This window comes from Podarcis muralis, chromosome 11 (genome assembly GCF_964188315.1).
Source record: "Podarcis muralis chromosome 11, rPodMur119.hap1.1, whole genome shotgun sequence".
NCBI classification, from domain to species: domain Eukaryota; kingdom Metazoa; phylum Chordata; class Lepidosauria; order Squamata; family Lacertidae; genus Podarcis; species Podarcis muralis.
In genome coordinates this window covers 62,837,502-62,859,621 of record NC_135665.1, presented here as the reverse complement: position 1 = coordinate 62,859,621, position 22,120 = coordinate 62,837,502, and the positions used below count along the sequence as shown (strand labels likewise).

At 47.3% G+C, this 22,120-nt stretch overlaps 1 protein-coding gene across 11 annotated transcripts in view; it reads right to left on the bottom strand.

Annotated features, from left to right (window-relative positions):
* CELF4 (CUGBP Elav-like family member 4) overlaps nucleotides 1–22,120 on the bottom strand; it is a 797,596-nt gene that overhangs the window by 28,079 nt on the left and 747,397 nt on the right. For 7 of the 11 annotated variants that reach the window (XR_013394723.1, XM_077936520.1, XM_077936521.1 and 4 more), the window contains exons 10-11: nucleotides 18,495–18,575; nucleotides 10,857–11,000 (exon numbers count right to left, since the gene is read on the bottom strand). Coding sequence is in view for 10 of the 11 variants with exons in the window: in XM_077936520.1 (XP_077792646.1) it covers nucleotides 10,857–11,000; nucleotides 18,495–18,575 (225 nt within the window). In the remaining variant the exon portion in view is untranslated. The remainder of the gene's footprint in view (nucleotides 1–10,856; nucleotides 11,001–18,494; nucleotides 18,576–22,120) is intronic. The other 4 variants (XM_077936525.1, XM_077936526.1, XM_077936527.1 and 1 more) reach the window with 1 other exon arrangement.

The window sequence follows — 22,120 nt, the reverse complement described above, 5'->3', positions numbered from 1 at the left end:
AGGGCCTCCCACTTTTTAAAATGGAGCTTCTAATTTTATACAGGTGGTGTTTAGCACCTTCCTCCCACAGTGACTATACCCTGTATTAGTTTCTTGGGGTGTGTGGGGGTGGGGCGGTGGCGGCTGGAGACCAGGAAGAAAGTTGTGAACACCAGCAAACCTTATTTCTCAAAACCTTCCTGTTTTGCACTCCTTAACCTCTCTCGCCCTTTTCATTTCCTTTCCACACTTTCGTTGCTCAGAGGGTGTACATTAGGGATTGGGCAGAAGTTTGGCATTTAAAGGAGAACCCTGCACGATTTGCATATTCCAAAACAATGTAGGAACAGAAACACAGCCATCCTTCAAAATCCACACTTCTTTGAATTTTGCAATGCATTATATTTTTCGGGGTAGGGTGGGGGATTGTAGTGCAAAAAATGTGTATATTAGGCAAAATTGCATGCAAGAATGTATGTTAGCAGAACAATATGCTAAAATGCAATTAAACACATACAAAACTGGAATCTGGAGAACTGAATTGAAGATTGGAGAAACTCGAAACTCTGAGAAACCGAAATTGTCAGATTCTCCGACTCCTATGGTGCACTTTCACTGCCTAGTTTTGGAGTTCAGACCTCACCCTTTGGTTGATATAAAACACTCAGGGATGGAGAAGCCCTCTCCTCACAGCCTGGTTAACCGTTTCCCATGCATTACATGGGAGCAGCCTTGGATTGGGTCTAGCAGTAATAATATAACACCCTGAATCGAGTTCTTGGAAGGCCTTACTCTTCTTTAGATGACAGAGAGAGAGAGAGAAGGAGAGGTTGAAAAGCTCTTAGCTCATTCCGTGCCTACGTTAATTAATAATCAGAGAAATATATGTACTAGTCTGAAGATGGTTGGTAGGAGGACAGGGTTTTGTGATAAATCTATTTTATGTTTTTTTTCTCCGGGATTATGTTAAAAGGCTGTGCTAAATAAATGATTTAGCAAGGCTGTAAAGGATCAAGAAATTTGCAAGGGTTGCAGCTCAGGGCATCTGATCTCCCTTGTTCCGCAAAGTTGCCAGCTCTAAAATATGGGAGTTCTTATTCGAAGGGAGTGTCCAGTTTAGTTGCTGCTGCTGCTGCTACAAAGCCGCCCCCAGCAGGAATTTGCTAGGAGCAACACTTTTGGTGCAGCAGCAAATGGAGGGGATTCATGGCAAGGCTTTTGTGCCTGTAGTTCTGTGGCTTAAGTGCAAGGGTGTGTGTTTGTGTGTGTGTGAAGGATGCTTTAAAGGAGTTGTGGAAATTCTCAAATGGAACCCAAAGGCCATCTAGTCCCAATTATAACTCTGCCTGAATAACTGGACCACACCTCTAGCATTGCTGTGTCTGTAGAGCAACCCACTGGAATCCAGTTTGCTCCCATGGCAATCGAGCCAGGGAAGCTGATACAATGCCCTCCAACTGTTAATAGACCTCAACCTCCCATCATTGCCCTTGCTGCCTGAGGCTGATGGGCTTTGTAGTTCAGTGACATCCCAAAGGCTATCCCTGCAGCAGAGCACAAGCAAGTCATCCAGCTAGTGGACAACCGTCTGAATTTGGCAGAGTGGAAATTGGACCAGAAAGACCCATGCAGTTGGCCCTGCCTAAGCAGCCGCTTGGACGCAGGTAGCGCTGTGGGTTAAATCACAGAGCCTAGGGCTTGCCGATCAGAAGGTCGGCAGTTCGAATCCCTGCAACGGGGTGAACTCCCTTTGCTTGGTCCCTGCTCCTGCCAACCTAGCAGTTCGAAAGCACGTCAAAGTGCAAGTAGACAAATAGGTACCACTCCAGCGGGAAGGTAAACAGCGTTTCCGTGTGCTGCTCTGGTTCTTCAGAAGCGGCTTAGTCATGCTGGCCACATGACCCGGAAGCTGTACGCCAGCTCCCTCAGCCAATAAAGCAAGATGAGCGCCACAACCCCAGAGTCGTCTGTGACTGGACCTAATGGTCAGGCATCCCTTTACCCTTTACCCTTTACCTTTAAGCACCCGCTACATTTTGCACCAACTGTGGGATTCTACCAAAGGGAAGCTGCTCTCAGGCCACCGAAGGGGCTCCAGATGTATTGCCAAAGAGCAAATGCCTCTAGGGGGCTCGAGCGATTAAGCCAAGCTGCATGCGACAAAGGCAAAGTGCTGCAGTAGTTGCCAGGGGATGCTCTCTCAAACGGGAGGAAGGCTAGTTATGCTTGCGGATCGGGGAGAAGGTACCCTCGATAAGAATATAAGAGCCTGCTGGACCAGGCCTATGGCCCACCTTGTCCAGCATCCTGTTCTCACATTGGCCAAACAGCTGCCATTATGGGAAACTTGCAGGCCAGATCTGAGAACAACAGCCCACTCCCCTCCAGTGGTTTCCAGCAGCTGGAATTCAGAATCATTGCTGCCTCCAACTGGGGATAGTCACAATGGCTAGTAGCCATCAATAGCCCATGCTACTCACCCTTCAAGTTCCTTTTACTGACTTACCTCTGTTCCATATCAGTGTGTCCCTCCATTTCCCAGGTCTTATTTTCCCCACCAAGTAATTTTAAAATCTAAAATCTTAAAGGCAGAATAAATGAGAAAACATTAGCCAATGTGTGGAAATATATTGGGTCAAAGCAGTAGACCCATTGCAATCAACGGACAAGTTATTTTTGCCCAGTGATTTCAATGGGTCTACTTGGAGTATTGACTACATTGGACACCAGCCACTATAAACATTTTAGCTGAAGAATCTGGTTGATTTTGTTATCGCTGTAGAGATCTCAGGATTTAACCCTGTGCACGGCTGGCGGGCTTGAATCGCACACACCGTCAACTTTCATATTTCTTCCATGCTTCCTTCATACTAATAAATGAGCTTCTGTATGGAAAAATTGTGATTCAAGCAGTGGAAATGCAAAGTTAGTTTTCATTGATTCGTCACATAATTTCTCCATGTAGGAGTTCATTTATAAGGAAGAGTAATTGCAGAATAATTGTCTAGGAAAAAAATCACCTCGTGGCAGGGTGGATAAAAATCGATGATTTTTTTTTTAAACAAACAAACAAAATTGGAGCTTTTAAATTCAGATAGGATTTTTTATATATAAAAAATCTAATTACAGTAAGCATCTCTTTTCATATAAAACTGTATGGAAAACGAAATCTGAATTTAACGCAAACAAGCAAGTTAACGCCTGGACTTACGTTGTCTTAAATCGGAACCATGAATGTCTCTCAAAGATGTTGAATTAAAGACTGTTCTGTGCAGGGAGGGGAGAGCTGGGAAGTTAAATTGTATGAACAACAGAATAAATAATGTATTTCAGCTATTATTGTGGGTTTCTTTCCTGGCCTAGGGGCTAGCAGCCATCCTTGGACTAGCATTCAGGGAATGCCATCATGTATCTCTCTAGCATCATCCAGAGACATTAAATGGATAGTTCTGCTCTCTTTCTTTTTAAATGCCCTCCATCTATCTGAGCTCTCCACTGTATTCACTTCTTGAATTATGAATATTTATAAACTCTACCAGCCAAGATAGCATGGAGATTTACTTTCTATCTCCTGCAGGGCGGTGGGGAACCAAAACTATTTTGCCCACAGACTGCTATCCCTTGCCTTGAAGAAGTTCTGGACACTTACAGGTCCGACAGCTCCTGTGCGTATTTACTCAGAGCCTAGGGCTTGCCGATCGGAAGGTCGGCGGTTCGAATCCCCGCGACGGGGTGAGCTCCCGTTGCTCGGTCCCAGCTCCTGCCAACCTAGCAGTTCGAAAGCATGCCCAAAAGTGCAAGTAGATAAATAGGTACCGCTCCACCGGGAAGGTAAACAGCATTTCTGTGAGCTGCTCTGGTTTCACCAGAAGCAGCTTAGCCATGCTGGCCACATGACCCGGAAAAACTGTCTGCAGACAAACGTCAGCTCCCTCGGCCAGTAAAGCGAGATGAGCGCCGCAACCCCAGAGTCGTTCATGGCTGAACTTAACTGTCAGGGGTTCTTTACCTTTATCCCCTGCCCACCCCCCCCATACTTGGTTCAGGAGGGCTTACTTTGGAGTAACTGAGCAGAGGATTGCAGCTTTAGGCTTCAAATGCACTCTCGCAAGGCATCCTTGCACGTGAGCAGCCAGGGAAGCAAAACAAACACCTCTCCTTTCTAAGCAGAGATAATTCTGTAGCGTGGGCTGCTATGACCAACGTTTCTTGATCATGCTCTTAGGATGTATAAGGCAGGGGTCGGCAAACTTTTTCAGCAGGGGGCCGGTCCAATGTCCCTCAGACCTTGTGGGGGGCCAGACTATATTTTTAGGGGGAAAATTCCTATGCTCCACAAATGACCCAGAGATCCATTTTAAATCAAAGCACACATTCAACTCATGTAAAAACACACTGATTCCTGGAACTTCTGTGGGCCGGATTTAGAAGACAATTGGGCCCCCGGGTCTTAGTTTGCCTACCCATGGTATAAGGCAGTGGTTCTCAACCTGTGGGTCCCCAGATGTTGTTGGACTACAACTCCCATCATCCCTAGCCAGCATGACCAGTGGCCATTGATGATGGGAGTTGTAGTCCAACAGCATCTGGGGACCCACAGGTTGAGAACCACTGGTATAAGGGTTCTCTTTGCTGCAAGGCTGGGGGCCCTGGGGTGTGGTTCTTGGAGCCTATTTGGAGGCAAAACAGTGTTTCCCAAAGTGAGTGGTACCACCTTATAGAGGGCAGTGGGATTTCCTAGGGGGAAGGTAAGAAGCAAGGGCTACCAGACTTTCAAAAGCTGGTATCACTGAATCAAGTACATCAATTCTCTTGAATCAATTAGACTAAGTAGTTTTCAATGGATTTTGAATAAATGCGTAATTAATTGTTACTGTTTTGAATTTTATTGTGCTATCCTCTTTCTTACAGCATCATGCAAACCACTGCTCTGAATAATGCTTTTTTGGTAGGGTAGGGGGCTTTGGGGATGAGTTTATGGAAGCAAGGGGCAGTGGCCCCAAAAGGTCTGGGGTAGAGACATAGAATCATAGCGTTTTAAGGGGTCCCTGGTGGTCATTTGAACCAGGCAGAGGGCCTTCTCGGTAGTGGCACCCGCCTTGCCACCAGATGTCAAAGAGAAAAACAACTACCAGATTTTTAGAAGACATCTGAAGGCAGCCCTGTTTAGGGAAGCTTTTAATGTTTAACAGACTATTGTATTTTAATATTTTGCTGGAAGCTGCCCAGAGTGGCTGGGGAAACCCAGCCAGATGGGTGGGGTTTAAATAATACATCCTCCTCCTCCTCCTCCTCCTCCTCATTATTATTATTATTTAGTCCAACCCCCTGCAATGCAGAAATCTCAACTAAAGCATCCATGGCTGATGGCCATCCAACCTCTGCGTAAAACCTCCAATGAGGGATTCTGTTCCACTGTCAAAAGGTCCTTCCTGACGTTTAGTTGAAATCTCCCTTCTTGTAACTTGAAGCTATTGGTTTGAGTCCTGTCCTCCAGAGCAGGAGAAACCAAGTTTGCTCCATCTTCCATGTGACAGCCCATGTGACATGCTTGATGGGCAGCTCTTGCTGACCCTCTTTGCTCTGCTTTGCTGTTGGTCGGTCTCCCTCTCCCCCCCATCCAATAAGATTTGAGCTTTGGAGTGGGAGTGACACTTCGCTTGAGCAGACCAGAGAGGGAATTTCATCCTTCTGGCCACATTCTTGGAGGCAGAGGGACAGGGTCCCCATAGGCTCAGCCAGTTGGTTTCCTACCTAATGCAAACATGCCCCACCCTTTTCTATAAATGCAATAAATAACTATCAAATTGAATAAATGTGTGGTGTGGCAGTGACTCCTGCTCACACCTGGTTCTGCTCCCACTGCGAGCATAAGTAGAATTTTAATTGCCAGTGAGCATGGGTGGCAGGTGGCGCTGTGGGTTAAACCACAGAGCCTAGGACTTGCCAATCAGAAGGTTGGCGGTTTGAATCCCCGCAACGGGGTGAGCTCCCGTTTCTCAGTCCCTGCTCCTGCCAACCTAGCAGTTTGAAAGCACGTCAAAGTGCAAGTAGATAAATAGGTGACGCTCTGGCGGGAAGGTAAACGGCGTTTCTGTGCACTGCTCTGGTTCGCCAGAAGCGGCATAGTCATGCTGGCCACATGACACAGAAGCTGTACGCAGGCTCCCTCAGCCAATAAAGCGAGATGAATGCTGCAATCCCAGAGTTGGCCATGACTGGACCTAATGGTCAGGGGTCCCTTTACCTTTGCCTTTTATGGTTGCTTCTACAAGAACTTGCAAAATGCGAAATTTTCTTTCATTTTCTCCATAATTTAGAAAGGTAGCTTAGACGCACAGCGCTGAAGATTGGGCTGAAGATTTCAAACCAGAAAGGATATGCATTAGCCTTCCTCACCCCTGAGGCTCCCATTTCCTTTCTGTTTGTCACCCCTCCAGCCTAGTTTTCCCATTCATTCTCAGACACTTTTTCTCTGGCCTTCTACGCTGTCTCCACCCCACATTATTCTCCAGCTGCACCTCCTCTTCCAACCCTCCACCTTTGAAAGTTATCCAAAGGGGGACAAAATAACAAAGATTGGACCGGGAATCAATTGAAATATGCAGTCGAGTTTTCTTCTGCGATGTGACCTTTGCAATACCACCCACGTCCCTTCGAAAGGAAGAGAGAAAAGACAAGGAAGACCCTTGCAACTCATGTGCAGAGGGTTTTTTTGGTTGTTGTTGTTGCCTGGGAAAAGGCTGGGCTGTCCCTTTAACTGCGGAACAGCAGAGCAGCTGCTCCTCTTGCTCAGACATGCTTGCTAGGTCTGAAAGTTTTGGTAAGTCGGTACATAACTGACAGTTAGATTTATCTCCCCAATAAGCAATCAACATTATAATAAAGGAAAAATGCTTTCCGTGCACCTTTGAGAGCGCATCAGAAATTAATCTAAACATCAAATTAATTATAGTTTGTAAAATGAATAGTGGCTCACAGCCCTAATACTTGTGCGGCTCTTCAAACCCCCCCCTCGCCGGTCACCCTCCCTCCCTCCCTCCCCTGATTGCCTAGATGCTGTCGCGGAATGTGGGCGGAGGGCAAGAAGTTTTATGGGCCTCTATTTTTCATTCATACCTTCCCCTCCAACTGGAGATTTTCCTCCTCCCACCGTTCGCAGCTGCCAAGTGCAGTGTGAGGCCCTGGCATGGAATAAACTTCACCGAAAGGTCAAGGAAAGGCCGGTGGGTGGGATCGGTTGCTGGGAATTGGAGCCTGCCTAGATGGCAGGGATTTTTAATTAATTGATGGAATTATAGAAGCATAGAACTGTAGAGTTGGAAGGGTCCCTGAGGGTCATCTAGTCCAACCCTCTGCAATGCAGGAATCTCAACTAACACGGCAGAGATGGCCATCTAACCTCTGCTTAAAAACCTTTAAGGAAGGAGAGTCCACAACCTCCTGAGGAAGACCATTCCACTGTCAAACAGCTCTTACTGAAATCAAGGTATACTATGTCCACACATTCCCCTGATCTACCAAATTTGTAACTCTAAAAAGAAATGGGATTTGTCTGGCATGACTTGTTCTGGAGAAACCCATGTTGGGTCTTAGTAATCACAGCACACAATCAATCAATCAATCAATCAATCAATCAATCGGCTGATTGATTTTAAAAAAGAACAATCCATATTTTTGTGGTCCACTTTCTCAGTGGCCAATAGTGGGCTGTTATCCCTTCTGAAAATCGCTTGCCCCATCTCACAAGAATCCATCAAGAGGGCTTCTTTGGGAGGTGGGGGAAGACTTAAGAAAATGGTTAATTATTCCCAGAAGAGATGGCACCTTGCCCTTGTGTTCACCAGCCAGGTATAAATCTTAGAATCACAGAATGGAATGGAAAGAACCCCAAAGGGAACCACAGCTAAAGATTCCCTGGCAGATGGCCATCCAAGCTCTGTTTAAAAACCTCCAACGAAGGAGAGTCCACCACCTTCTGAGGTGGTTGAGCAGCTCTTAGTGTCAGAAGGTTCTTCCTAACATTTAGGCAGAAACTCCTTTCTTGTCCTTTGAATCCATTGGTTTGGGTCCTAGCCTCTGGAGCAGCAGGAAACAAGCTTGCTCCATCTTCCAAGATCCTCCCTTCAGATATTTGAAGTTGGCTATCATATGCCGATATGATACGTCTTCTCTTCTCCATGCATACCATACCCAACTCCTTCAACCATTCCTCATATGACCACAAAAAGCATGCTGAAACTAGGATTGTGAGGATGCAGGTGGAGGACCAATGCGGCCCTGGATTTACTGCAGTGCTCCACAAATTCTCGGCATGTTTTAGCTTCTCTCAGATCCTTGTTTTTCAGAACTTAAGTCCCTTTCTCAACATTTTCACCCTAGTTTGCGGTCTCTCTCTCTCTTAAACATATTGGTATGCAGTTTTACCATAATATAACACACTGTGTGTTATTTGCATTAATATATATGTATGCAGCTGATTATAATTTTCACTAACATAGAGAGCCAGTACTGAACTAATACCCTGGGAGACCAGGGTTCAAATTGCCACTCCGCCATTAAGCTCGCTGGGTAACCTTGGGGTCCAGTCACTGCCTCTCAGCCTAACTCACCTCACAGGGTTGTTGTGAGCATAAAATGGGGAGGGGGTGAGCTATGTACACTACCTTGGGCTCCTGGGATATAAATGCAATAAAGAATAAATAACAATAGATAATTTTTCTGCACACATCATTTGGGTGGAGATGTGCGACACCAAATTCGGAAGAGTGCGGATTTCGAAGGGTCATTGTGCTTCGGTTCACGCACTGTTTTGGGAATTAGGTAAGTTCACTTTAAAACGTGAACCAGCCCTGACATCTCCTTCATTCCTATTGGGTGAGTGGGTCTGGGCACACATACTACAGTGGTACCTCGGGTTACAGATGCACCAGGTTACAGATGCTTCAGGTTACAGACTCTGCTAACCCAGAAATAGTACCTTGGGTTAAGAACTTTGCTTCAGGATGAAAACAGAAATTGCATTGCGGTGGCAGCAGGAGGCCCCATGAGCTAAAGTGGTGCTTCAGGTTAAGAACAGTTTCAGGTTAAGAACGGACCTCCAGAACGCATTAAGTCCTTAACCAGAGGTACCACTGTAGTGAGCTTAACCATATCTGCTCAAATGCCTCTGGAAATTTGAACCAGCCCTGACATCTCCACGACCTCATTACCGACCATGTCCCTGTGCATCCTCACCCCACACCTCAGCCCCCTTTTGGGCTCACATGACTTGTCATCTCCCACCCCCTCTTCTGGTTCAGCCCACTTTTCATCATGTGGTCACAGTCAGGATTTCACATGACTTTGCCTCCTGGATCAGGCCAATGACCCAGTATTGGTTTGTTTTCAGTTTTGTTTTCATTGTGTATTTTGTATTCTTATTTTGTGTTCTAATGCTGTGAAGCGCACGGGGATCTTCGGATGAAGGGCGGAATACAAATCCATCCATCAAACAAACAAACAAACAAACAAAGCCCGATGTCCTTTTCCAGTAGTGGACACCCAGACTCCAGTGTGGTGAAGCTGTTGAAGTGTGGGCCCAGGCCCAGGACCAGGTTTCAAATCTACACTCAGCCATGAAAAGCTCCCTGGGTAAGACCCTGGGCCAATTCCTGCCTCTAACCCTACCTCATGGGGTTGTTTTGAGGATAAAATGGGCAGGTGTGAGAACCATGTTTATCACCTTGAGCTCCATGGAGAAAAAAGGCAGGATATAAATGTAATCGATATCATAATGAAAACGCCTGCAAGCAGGAACTTAGCCCAAGAGGACTTTGAATCCCAGCAGCTGTTCTTCAGCTGCCTGGGACTGTGGAGCACAGCCATTTCTAGTATGGCTCAGAGAAATCCTAGCATGGTAGAATAGGAAGGGTCCGCGAGGGTCATCGGAAGGCTGCCGTCACTACCAAATTTTGGAGGGACATTTGGCCGTGTCGGAAAGAGAAGGGTAGGTGATGGAGGAGGGATTTCTTTGGGGGACAATGGCAGGGCTGAGGGAGGTGAACTAATGGCAGGAAGTGGATGGATGGATGGATGGATGGAGCTGAATTTCCCAACCACCGCCCCACATAACAACATAGGCATCCAAGACAGTTAACAGCAGCACAAAGGGGAGGAGGGAGTGAGGATGGGGGGAACACCCTACAGAGAAATCCAAACACTGGGACCAGCATGCTCCGACATGCACTTCATCGCTCCTGAAGCCCAACCCCTTCCATCTCTGGTAAAAAGGAGCAGGCTCTCTGCTCACCAGGCGCCCTCTCCTTCTGACACCCGGTCTCGCTCACCCAGCTGAGAAACGGTACCCAACCACATCGCTTAGCTTTCCTTCCTGCTCCATCTTTGAATTGTCCGCTAAGCTTTTCCTTTGCCGCCCGCTGTCCTCGTTTGACCTGGGTCTTTCCGCTGGTTCCTCTGTTCCTCCTCCTCGACACCCACCGCCCCAGCCCCAAATGCCTAGCAATCCCCCCATTTCCACCCGACCAGGATTTGGGATGACGTCCCCAAAGGTTCCTGGAGTCAGCGATCCTCTCTGCAGCAGGGCAATGCAGTTCCAAAGTATGAGACAGTGAGAAGGGAGCCAAGGGGGAAGGGGAGGTGGGTCAGCGGTGGGGGGAAGGGGGGAAGAAGAAGGCAGATCGACAAAGGGAAATCGAGGAGGAGGGGGAGGGGGAATCAGCTAAGTAAAGTTACAAAAAATATAGCAGTATGAGAAGAAAAAGGAAAAGGAAACCAAAAAATTAAATAAAATAAGAAATAAAAAACCAAACGGTAAAAGTAGTTCAGAGAAAGTTCCTTTCCTGGATGAATCTAATTGTTTTGTTATCTTTACCCACCAAAGCATTTACTTTGGTTTGTCGCCCGATCCACAAACACTTTCGAGGAGATGACATTACCGAATGGCAGGAACATCTGCATCAGCTCTGCGTCCCCAAACTCCTGGGGCAGATGGTAGATAAACAGGTTACAGCCCTCTGGTCCTGCGGGGAAGATGGAGGAAAGAGAGGGAGAGAGAAAAGAGGTAAGGGGTGAAGAAGGAGGGAGCACACGGAACACGAGAACAAGAGACACGTAAAAGGCGCTTGCTGGATCAAGTCAATGGCCCATCTAGTCCAGCATCCTGTTCTCACAATGGCCAACCAGATGCCTGTGGGAAACCAGAGTGCAGAGCACTGGCGCATGAGCCTTCTCCCCACTTGTAGTTTCCAGGAGTTGGTGTTCAGAAGCATTGCTGAAGGAGTGTCTCCACCCCCATCGTTCTGCTTGGACACTGAGGTCCAGCGTTGAGGGCCTTCTGAAGGTTCCCTCACTGCGAGAAGTGAAGTTACAGGGAACCAGGCAGAGGGCCTTCTTGGTAGTGGCACCTGCCCTGTGGAATGCCCTCCCATCAGATGTCCAGGAAACAGAGAACTATCTGACTTTCAGACGACATCTGAAGACAGCCCTGTTTAGGGAAGCTTGTAATATTTGATGAATCATTGTATTTTAATATTCTGTTGGAAGCCGCCCAGAGTGGGTGGAAACCCAGCCAGATGGGCAGGGTATGTATGTATGTATGTATGTATGTATGTATGTATGTATAAATATTGCTGCCTCCAACTGTGGAGGCAGAACATGGCAAGTGGCCATCAATAGCCCATCCCCAGTGCCTACTTGCCATCTAAGTTGGTGATCATCACTGACTCCTGGAGGGTGGGGGGAGCGAGTTCCATATTTTGACTATACACTGCATGGATAGGTACAGAAGAAGAAGAAGAGTTTGGATTTGATATCCCGCCTTATCACTCCCCTCCTCCCTAGTTGATGTGGAAAGGCTGAGAAACAGATCCCTGAAACTGGTTTGTTAGTTTAGAAAAAAAAGGTAAGTAAGTGGTGACATGATAGAAGTTTATAAATTTATTTATGGCATGGGAAAAGCGGATGGATAAAAGGTTTTCCTGCTCTCTCATAAAACTGGAACTTGTGGACTTCCAACCGGGCTGAAGCTTGGAAGCCTCAGGACAGATAAAAGACAGCGCTTCAGTAGTTAAATTATGGAAGTCACATGAATGGCCACCAGTTTGAATGGCTTTAAAGGGATATTGGACAAATTCACGGAGGAGAAGGCTATCAGTGGCTATTGTTCAGGGAAGTTTTTAATGTGTGGCATTTTGATGTATTTTTAATCCTTGTTGGAAGCCACCCAGAGCAGCTGGGGAAACCCAGCCAGATGGGCGAGGTACAAATAATAAATTATTATTATTATTATTATTATTATTATTATTATTATTATTATTATTATTATTATTAGCCAGGATGGCTGTGCTCTCAGTTTCTGGAAACCACAGGAGGGGAGAGAGCTTTTGTTTCCAGCTTATGGCTTTCCCACAGGCCAGGATGACAGGCATAGGCAAATTCGGCCCTCCAGATGTTTTGAGACTACAACTCCCATGATCCCTAGCTCAGTGTTTCCCAACCGGTGTTCCGCGGCACACTAGTGTGCCGTGAGACACCGGCTGGTGTGCCGTGGGAGGGAGGCGGGCGAGTCGGGCGCCTAGGAGAGAACAAAACCAAGTGAGCAGCGCGCGAGAGGGAAGCGACCCGAAAAAGAAGCGCGTTCGGAGTCCGGAGGCACTTTTGGGGCTGCGTACGAAGGGAGGGGGGGGCACGGACGGCGGAAGGGGGCGGGGCGCGGTTGCAGAAACCCGCCAATGCTTCCACCTCATTGGGAAAGGGAAGGGGTTGGGCCACCTAAAACTCTCCGCCGGGGCCACATCCTGCCTCCCAGCCCCCTTTCCTCCACCCACGGAGGGAGGGATGTTTTTAACACACCCCCCCGCTCACAACCCTTTGGTAGCGTTTCTCCAATCTGAGGCGAGCGCCCGCCGACGCCCCCTTCCCCTGCTCAGTCGCGCAAAAACCGAAGTCTCCTCCCTACCCCTTATTCCCTCAAACCCCGTTTCCATAAGGGGGGGGGGAATAACCCCTTCCGTCGCGCGCGAAGCCCAGCTCCCTCCGCCCTTCGCGGTCTCCTCAGCACTTCAGCCAGCCGTTTACACTCTCGGAGCCACTGGGCAAAACTCGCTCTCAGAAGCGCGCGCGCGCGGAGAGAAAGAGAGAGGGAAACAAAGTTAACTTGTGGGGAGAGAGAAAGAGCGAGCGGGAGCTAACTTGTGTCCAAAGGCAGATACAAAGTAGCCCCCCCCGCCCCGAAGGCGACCTCTCTTGCTCTGCTCCTCTGGGGTGGGGAAACCAACTCCACCACGCGGAGCAGCCCCGAGGCGGGGAATTTCGCCCCTTCGTAATGTATGCATGTAAATGAGGCGGGCGCAAGGGGTGGGCGCGGAGAGGAACTCGCGCCTCTGAGGCCGCCGCCTCCTTCTCCTCCTCCTCCGCCCCCCCCCTCAAACCCAGGCGGCGGCGGCGGCAGGAGGCAGCAGCGGCAATAACAGAAGCAGCTGCGCTGACAACAACACGTGTTCGCTCGGGCACCATGGAATTCGAGGAGCTGGGGATTCGGGAGGAGTGCGGCGTGTTCGGGTGCATCGCCTCCGGCCTGTGGCCCACGGAGCTGGACGTGCCCCATGTGATCACGCTGGGGCTAGTGGGGCTGCAGCACAGGTAGGGGACACGGCGGTGGGGGGGGGAGACGGTCTGGGGAAGCGGGGGGAGGGTGGGTTGCTTGCGAGACAGCGGAGGAGGAGGAGGCCGGCATGTCCGGGCAGCAGCAGCAACAGCAGCAGCAGCAACTCCCGGCGACGGCTCCTCCTCCGCCCGCTATCGCCGCCGCCTCAGCTGCCGCCGTCCCTCAGTCCCTCGCTCTGCTGCCTCCTCCCACCCCGGCAAGGGGAAGGGAAAAAACTTTCACTTTTGTGCGTCCCTCCCGGCGTGACGCTGCGCGCTGACGTCACGGGGCGGGGCTTTAATGGTGGTGTGCCGCGAGATTTTTTTCCGGTAAACAGGTGTGCCGTTGCCCAAAAACGTTTGGGAAACACTGCCCTAGCTAACAGGACCAGTGGTGAAGGATGATGACTAGAAGGGCCATTGGCCTGATTCAGGAGGTGCAGGATCTACTTATGTTCTTAGGATTAGCTGGGATTTCCCATGAAGGAATAAACCAATATGGCCTTACTAAATATCAGGTGGCCATAACAGGTGCAGCACACAAATTTACACAATTCAAGCCAAGTTTTCTAATTTTAGTTCTGAGTGTTCAGACCCTCCAATTGTCCCTATTTTCCAGATTTTCGGATTTACAGGAAGCTGTCCCGGTTTCTGATTTGATCCCGGAATGTCCTCAGGACGTCCCTATTTTCATCAGAGAAATGTTGGAGGGTGTGGAGTGATGCACTCCCCAAGGAAAGGAGATAAGTAACTATATGATCTTTAGAAGATATCCAAAGACAGCCTATATAGGAAAGTTTTTCAATGTTTAATGTTGTATTATGAACAGTAATGCCTTGGTACTTGGATGTTTTGGCTCCTGAATGCCACAAACCTGGAAGTGACAGTTCCGGTTTACAAACATTTTTTGGAAGCCGCACATCCTATGCAATTTTCGCAGCTTTCGATTGAGTGCAGGAAGCTCTTGCAGCCAATTGGAAGCTGTGCCTTGGTTTCTGAACAGTTCCAGGAGATGAATGGACTCCTGGAATGGATTAAGTTCGACAACCAAGGTACCACTGTATTTATATATGTTGGATGCTGCCCAGAGCAGCTGGGGCAACCCAGTCAGATGGGTGAGGTATAAATAATACAATTATTATAATTATCATGATGGAAGAGGACATCCCTTTTTTCACTGGAGAATTGTTGACGGGTATGAAATCTGATGCAGAATTGTGTGTGTGTGTATCTGTGTGAAATTCTTTCCCCCCACCCTTCCTAATGCCTTATCACATCACAACGATCAAGTGGATCAAGGGTTAAACCATTTCTTCCCCGTCAGTTGGGGGTCAGCGGGGGGAGAGAGAGAGAAAGGAGGGAACAGGGGTGTACCATGTAGAAGAGAAGGATTTTTAATGTTCTCGCTTTCTTCATCAGGGCATAATTATAGTGTCATAACACAGCAAATTACAACTTTGCCTTTCCTGTTAGAGAGAGGAGTTCACGAAGGTGCTTCCCCCTGCTTTTTATTGGCCATTACTCATCCCCTCGGCTGGCAGGGGTAGTTCCGCCGAGTCAGGATTCTGACAGATGCCCATTTAAAGCTCATTAAAATTCCCGGGCCTTGGCATGATTGAAGGCACTTTCCCCCTCCACATTTTCTTTTTGGATTAATGGAAAATGAAGCCCTGATGAAGACTTGCTAAGCACAATTTTCCTCCACTACGTTGCTAAAAGGAACGGCCGACCTGCTACAAGGCGCGAGGCTCCTCCGGGACCATGAGGTTGCCTCGGCATTTATGCCAACATGGGGGAGCAGGGCTGGGGTCAGCGGGCCAGGCTAATGGACTAATGAGGCTCCCAAGACCCTGCCGCTGAGCTAAGTGACTTCGAGAACCGGAGCACTTGAGCCAAAGCGCCGTCCCTCCAAGATACAAGGTGGAAACACTGACATCATGTCGAGATCAGCTGCTGGGCAGGGTTCAGGGTCTTGGTGCTGAACAATTCAGGACCAGGGGACCTGGGGGGAAAAAACACCTGCCCCCGTAGAGACCTTGCAAAACACTTTAGATCATGTCAGGGAATTCTATTCTGCACCTTGCAGAATATCACTGTGCGGCGACGTTAAAATGAGCTCTTTTCACTTTTGCCACTGTGCTATGGAAGGCCCCATTCTGCACCATCAGTTGCTACAGAAGTCTCATAAAGAAATAATAATAATAATAATAATAATAATAATAATAATAATAATAATAATAATGTTTCCCGCCCATCTGACTGGGGACTCAGCTACATAAGTGAAAATGAAACATTATAAATGCGTTATAATACTGTGACACCAGATGGCACTGTAGAGCTGAAATCGGTACTCTATGAAATTTTTCTATTGTGAGCTTTAAAACGATTCCCCCCTCCGGAGCATTTTCAGAGTGTGTGTTTTTTTTAATTGTGTAGATGCAGCCTGGGTTACCACAGCCACTCTGGGCAACTTCCAACATATATAAAAACATAATTAAGCATAAAAAACTTTCTGATAGTTCCCTGTTTCCTTGACATCTGATAGGAGGGCGTTCCACAGGGTGGGCGCCACTACCAAAAAGGCCCTCTGCCTGGTTCCCTGGAACTTCACTTCTCGCAGGGGGGACAACTGCCAGAAGGTCCTCGGAGCTGGACCTCAGTGCCTGGGTAGAACGATGGGGATGGAGACGCTCCTTCAGGTATATGGGGCCATTTAGGGCTTTAAAGGTCAGCACCAACACTTTGAATTGTGCTCAGAAATGTACTGGGAACCAGTGTAGATCCTTTAGGACTGGTCTTATATGGTCCCAGCGGCTGCTCCCAGTCACCAGTCTATCTGTCCCTTTCTGGATTAGTTGTAGTTTCCAAGTCACTTTCAAAGGTAGCTCCACATATCTCTCTGCCCCATAAGGTCAGACCCTGTTGAAATTCCCCGAATTCCTGTGTTTTTATTTTTATATTTTTATATGTTTGTATAGGTAAAGGTACCCCTGCCCGTACGGGCCAGTCTTGACAGACTCTGGGGTTGTGCGCCCATCTCACTCAAGAGGCCGGGGGCTAGCGCTGTCCGGAGACGCTTCCGGGTCACGTGGCCAGCGTGACAAAGCTGCATCTGGCGAGCCAGCGCAGCACACGGAACACCGTTTACCTTCCCGCTGGTAAGCAGTCCCTATTTATCTACTTGCACCCGGGGGTGCTTTCGAACTGCTAGGTTGGCAGGCGCTGGGACTGAGTAGCGGGAGCGCACCCCGCCGCGGGGATTCGAACCGCCGACCTTTCGATCAGCAAGCCCTAGGCACTGAGGCTTTTACCCACAGCGCCACCCGCGTCCCATATGTTTGTATACTACCTTTTAAAAAATGACTTTAATGATGCCTTTTAAAAATTAACCTTTTTTCATTATACAATAAGATTTAGAAAACTAATGTAAATAAAAAACAAAAGGAGCTACAAAAAGTCAAAAAACATTTTTTTAAAAAAACTCTCTTAAAGGTTCCTAATCCTTACAACCTATAGAACGTAGTAGCCCCTCTCAACTCTCACCCGACATCTTTTGTTTCTCCTCCCAGCCTCTCACCCTGGGAGACGGACATTTCCCTCGCTCAAATCCAGGGTCCCTGTAGGTGACTCAAGCATGGGAGTTCCACACTGCAAGGGGCGTTGCCCTCCACAGGAAACGGCGGGGGGGGGGGGGGGCTGTGGGAGGTCGAAGGGGAAATGACTTGGGCCAATGCACCATGACTTCACGTGATGTACTTTCCACAAGACTGATTAAGTGGCTAATCACATGGTGCAATATATTCATATTCACTCTGATTATCCAAATAATGTAGGCAAGCGAAAAAGTATTCGATACAGGCTGGAGTCCATATGAGTTCCTTAGATACCCTTTGGCTACTGGTAATTTCTTTCTCTCTGTCTCAGTTTCCCATTTGTAAAGATGGATGGTTAATGGCTTGGCCAAAAGTGTGAATTTGAAGATGAGTTAATTCCTGTAAATAATACATTTGGGGTTTTTTTTTAAGGTGATATAGTCATGATCAATAGTAATATATTAAATTTTCACCCCTATATTTTATACCATTTTTAAATGTTTGATACATCAGGGTATATACCGTATGTATCGTACAGCTATCAATTTACACTGATAGCTGGCTAAATTGGTTTTAATTTGTGTTTTGATGTGTTGATGTGGTTAGCTTCTCTATTATGGCTGTTCTTATAGTTGTTAAACTGTACGTATTTGCATGGTTTGGTGGCTTTTGTAATTAGTATTGTAATATTGCAATTTTGTAATTAGTATTGTGCAGTTATACCTTTTAACTAACCAGCTACTGTCTAACACTCTATGGTCAACACCGGACCATTCGAGTTATGCTGCCGTCTAGAGGCTGATATCTGAGGAGACTCCAGGTGCAAAATCTTACCAACTTTCCTACTCTTTTATCATTTCCTCCAGGAGGCAGCAGCTACAAAAAACGGACCAGCAAACAAAGCAAAACTTGGGCTCACATTGAAGTAATAGCATATCTTCAATTTATTAGGATGTGACACAAAAGGTTTGGGAAGCTGGTGAGCCTCTGGTGAAGAACTGAGAATTGAGGAACCTACACGGGTCTCACTCTTCAGTAAATATTTTTTTGTGGCTTCTTTCATAGGAGTTTTCATAGTGGCATCAAAATAGCAGCTCTGGAGCCCTCTGGCAGGAGTTTCCTTATGTTATGATACCTAGATAGTGACCACTTCTTGAAGTATGTGCATGACATTGCAAGGAAGTGTGTTCTCCAGAAGTGGTGGCTGGCTACGCAGTGTTTCTTCCTGAAGCTACAGAAAGAATTGCCCGTGGTCAAGACAGTATCCCAAAGACTCACCTTCTCTCTGTTGCTGTGGGATCATGGGAGGCGGCTGTGGGAAGGCTTGGCTAATCTGGCCATATGCAGCAGGGTAAGCAGCTATAGGGGAAAGAGGGGGAGAGAAGAAAGGAAGGGAGATTTCAGGACCATTGTAGAAGCAGATCTTCACCCCAACAATCATCCCCAACCAAGAATTAAACCTTGTCAGGCCGTAAGGTGGCACATTATAACATGAACCCGGAATAAGTTGAGTTCTTGAAAACTGGGTGGTCTTCCTTTGCTTAAGAGCTCTTGGTGTTCTTCAGAACTGGGTTAAGTGCACACACGAATGCCATCACTTGGTTCCTCAACACTGAGCGTGTGAACTAACTCTCTTGAATGCCATTGGCTTGGAAAGGCTGCAAGAGTCAGATTTGCCATGCTTGAGCTATGATGGCCCACTCACCAATGCAATTTAATGCCGTCATTAAAATGATGAGCGTACATGCAATGGGCCTGTCTGTATCCTGCATCCAGTTGTGTAGCTCTGAGGAACACACTGGAAATGCATCACAAATGAAAGAGCCACAAGCCATTTGCATAGATGAAGGGAGGCAACCTTGAAGGCCCAGTGAACGTTCTGGGAGAACATCATGGTGCAGCTTGGTTGCAGGTAAGCTGGTGTGGCCCTGAGCAGGGGTCCATGGATACTCAATAACACAAGGGAAAGAGTTGTGGAGGGGTAGCTGTGTTACTCTGTTGCAGCAAAACCAAGGAAGTCTCTTGTGGAAAGTACATCAGAACAGCCCACTGGATCGGGCCAATGGGCCACTTAGTCTAGCACCCTGTTCTCACAGTGGCCAACCAGATGTCTAGAAGCAGGATAAGAAGCCTCTCCCCTCCTGTGGTTTCCAGCCACAATATTCAGAAGCACTGTTGGCTTCAACTGTGGAAGCAGAGCTACCATGACTCATAGCTATCAATAGCCTTCTCTTCCATAAATTTATCTCATCCTCTCTTAAAGCCATCTGGGTTGGTGGCCATCATTGTCTCCTGTCACGGTACCTTGAAAGACGAATACATTTATTACAGCATAAGCTTTCATGGACTGGAGGCTGATATCTCAAGTCTCTAATGGACTTCCATGTGTGGTGGAAACCAGTTATCTGCTTGCATAGCAACAGGAGGCGATGGCACCACAGACAACTATTTTAAAGGTCATGTCATAGCATGACACACCAATTCCGAAATCACGACACCTTGGGACCTTACGAAGGCCAAATTTGCTTTCCCAGGGGGGTTATTAAGAACTGAAAGGTCTGGACCAGAAGATCAGTCTGTCAAATCTTGCAAGCAATAAGGGGCAGAAACTAAGACACCAGGAACTGGTCTTTTATGGAGAATGAAATTGAACTTCCCAGATCCAGGTTTGATTCACACACAAAAGCATTCCTTGGCAGGAGTCGATGGTCATTCTTTGAACCATAGGAAGTAAACCAATTGGTTGTAGCAACGGACAGGTTGTGTTATCCATGGAGACTAAGCACTGATATTAAAAGTCTGAGAAAATTCCAGTGGAAACGTACCACGACTAAAACATATGGGGGAACTGAAAGCATCCTATTGTCAAAGCACCCTGCATTTTGCATTTCAGGGAAGAATGTCCTTCCAACCCTTTTCGCACGAGTGCTTCACAGAGAAATTTGTTACCCTGAATCTGAGCTGCTGCCTGACTTTGACTCCCTGTGTTGCCTTCTCCTTCACCTGCTCTTAGTCATTTGCCACAGTTCCCTGTTCTTGATTTTATTTGCTAGAGGGCTTTGCTGTGCTCTGCAGTGCTCCAGACCAGAGGTGGGAAAATGTCAAGCTTGTTGTATCTGCTTTCTGAAAAAAAATAATTTACTGGAACTCCATGTCCTACTAATTAGAGCCAGTTGCAAAAGGCACAGAAGAAAAAGAACAGTGCCTCTGAACATATGCTGAGCCCAGGTATTTCTCCCTGCGTGAACAAAACTGAGCTCACAGCTTCTGTTTTCTACAGAAGTCTGTTTCTGGCTAGCATCCTTCCCAGTGGCATAGCAGGTGTTGGGGGAAGGTGGGCTACCGGGGCAATTGCCTTGAGTGCAATTTTTTTTGGAGGTGTGCCTCTGCAGCTGTCACCCTGACTGGAGGCGCTCCCTGTCCCTCCCACCTGCCTCACCTGAGCAGCACTGGGAGAGGACGGGCCCTTGCATCCTTTGGCTGCACAGGGGTCCCCAGCGGCGGGAGAGACAAGTGGATGGCAAGACTCACACCAGTGGCACCAATCCATCCTGAGGATGCATGCACGCAGGTACTGCTGCTGCTCTGTAGCTCTGTCTGGGGGCAGCAGCAGTGCCGCGTGGAGGTACCGGTTGGGGGAGCAATGCTTGCCTTAGGAGACATACAATACTTTCCTTGCCCCGGGGCTCTGGCAACCCATGCTACACCACCGTTCCTTCCTTTAGCAGCCTAATTCATTTTTGGGTGAGAAAAGTCACTTGGTTGTTCCTACTGTTAAAACAACTGGGAATCGGAATTGTCTGGATCTAGTGCAGATCATCGAGATATCGACTGGCAGATCCAGATCTCTTTACACCACAGTGGCTGAAACCAAGGAGGACTCTGTGTTAACCAGTGGCGGCTCCTGGGAGATGGACAGGAGAGCCCTGATGTATTCTAGTCTAATTCACGACCATCTTTTAGATGAATAAATAATATCTCACGGCATTCCCCCTTTGCCTTTTCAGATTAATGTCTCTTTTTAAATCCCTGTGCTTCTTCTGTACACGGGAACCTGTGTGATCTTCTATCCCCCTCTCTACCCAAGACAAAAAATGCTCTGAAAGTTTGGAAGCAAAGGACTTCCAGTATCCATTCAATCTCCAAGTACTTTGCTCTTGTACCAAAATGACATCCTGTGTGCTAAGGTAGTTTGAGCTCTGCAGTGTGAGAAAAGGGGATTTTCATTACCCATCTAAATTGTGCACACCAAGCAAAATTGCATACATTTCTTATTTTGCTTAATTGATGCTGCTAATTAAGCGAAGGGACAGGTTGCTGCATAGGACACAGAAACCCGATCCCCTGGGAATCTTATTATTCACTTCTCCTTTCGGAGATTCTACGAGATATCACTGCATTCCATCTTCCTGCCATGTGGACTAGAAATCTGGATTTTTAAAAAATGAGAGCTGAGATTCTCAGGATGACGTATTTTGTGCCTGACACTAAATTCTGCCCCCTCTTTTTTTCTGGTGCTTTCTTTCTTCTTCCAAGAGGCATTTGGGAACTGACTTTTTAAGGGAAAGGGTGCTGCTATGCTTTTTTATTGCAATTATCTGTATGTTTCAATAGATCATATGTAAATAATTTTATTAAAGTTCAATTGTTTTAGCTGTTTCTATTTTATCTGTAAGCCGCCTTGAGTCCCAGAAAGGGTAAAAGGCAGGATATAAATAAATGTTGTAATAATAGTAATAATAGTAATAATAATAATAATAAAATACCTACAACCCTGATTTGAATGTCTTCTAAAAAATAGGGGCTTATCTGCTATAATCCGTGGGGTTTTGGTGCCCTTGAATAAAGGACTTCTTTCAAATGAAGAACATTTTCTTTGCTGCCCTGTGTTTCAATCTGCAAAC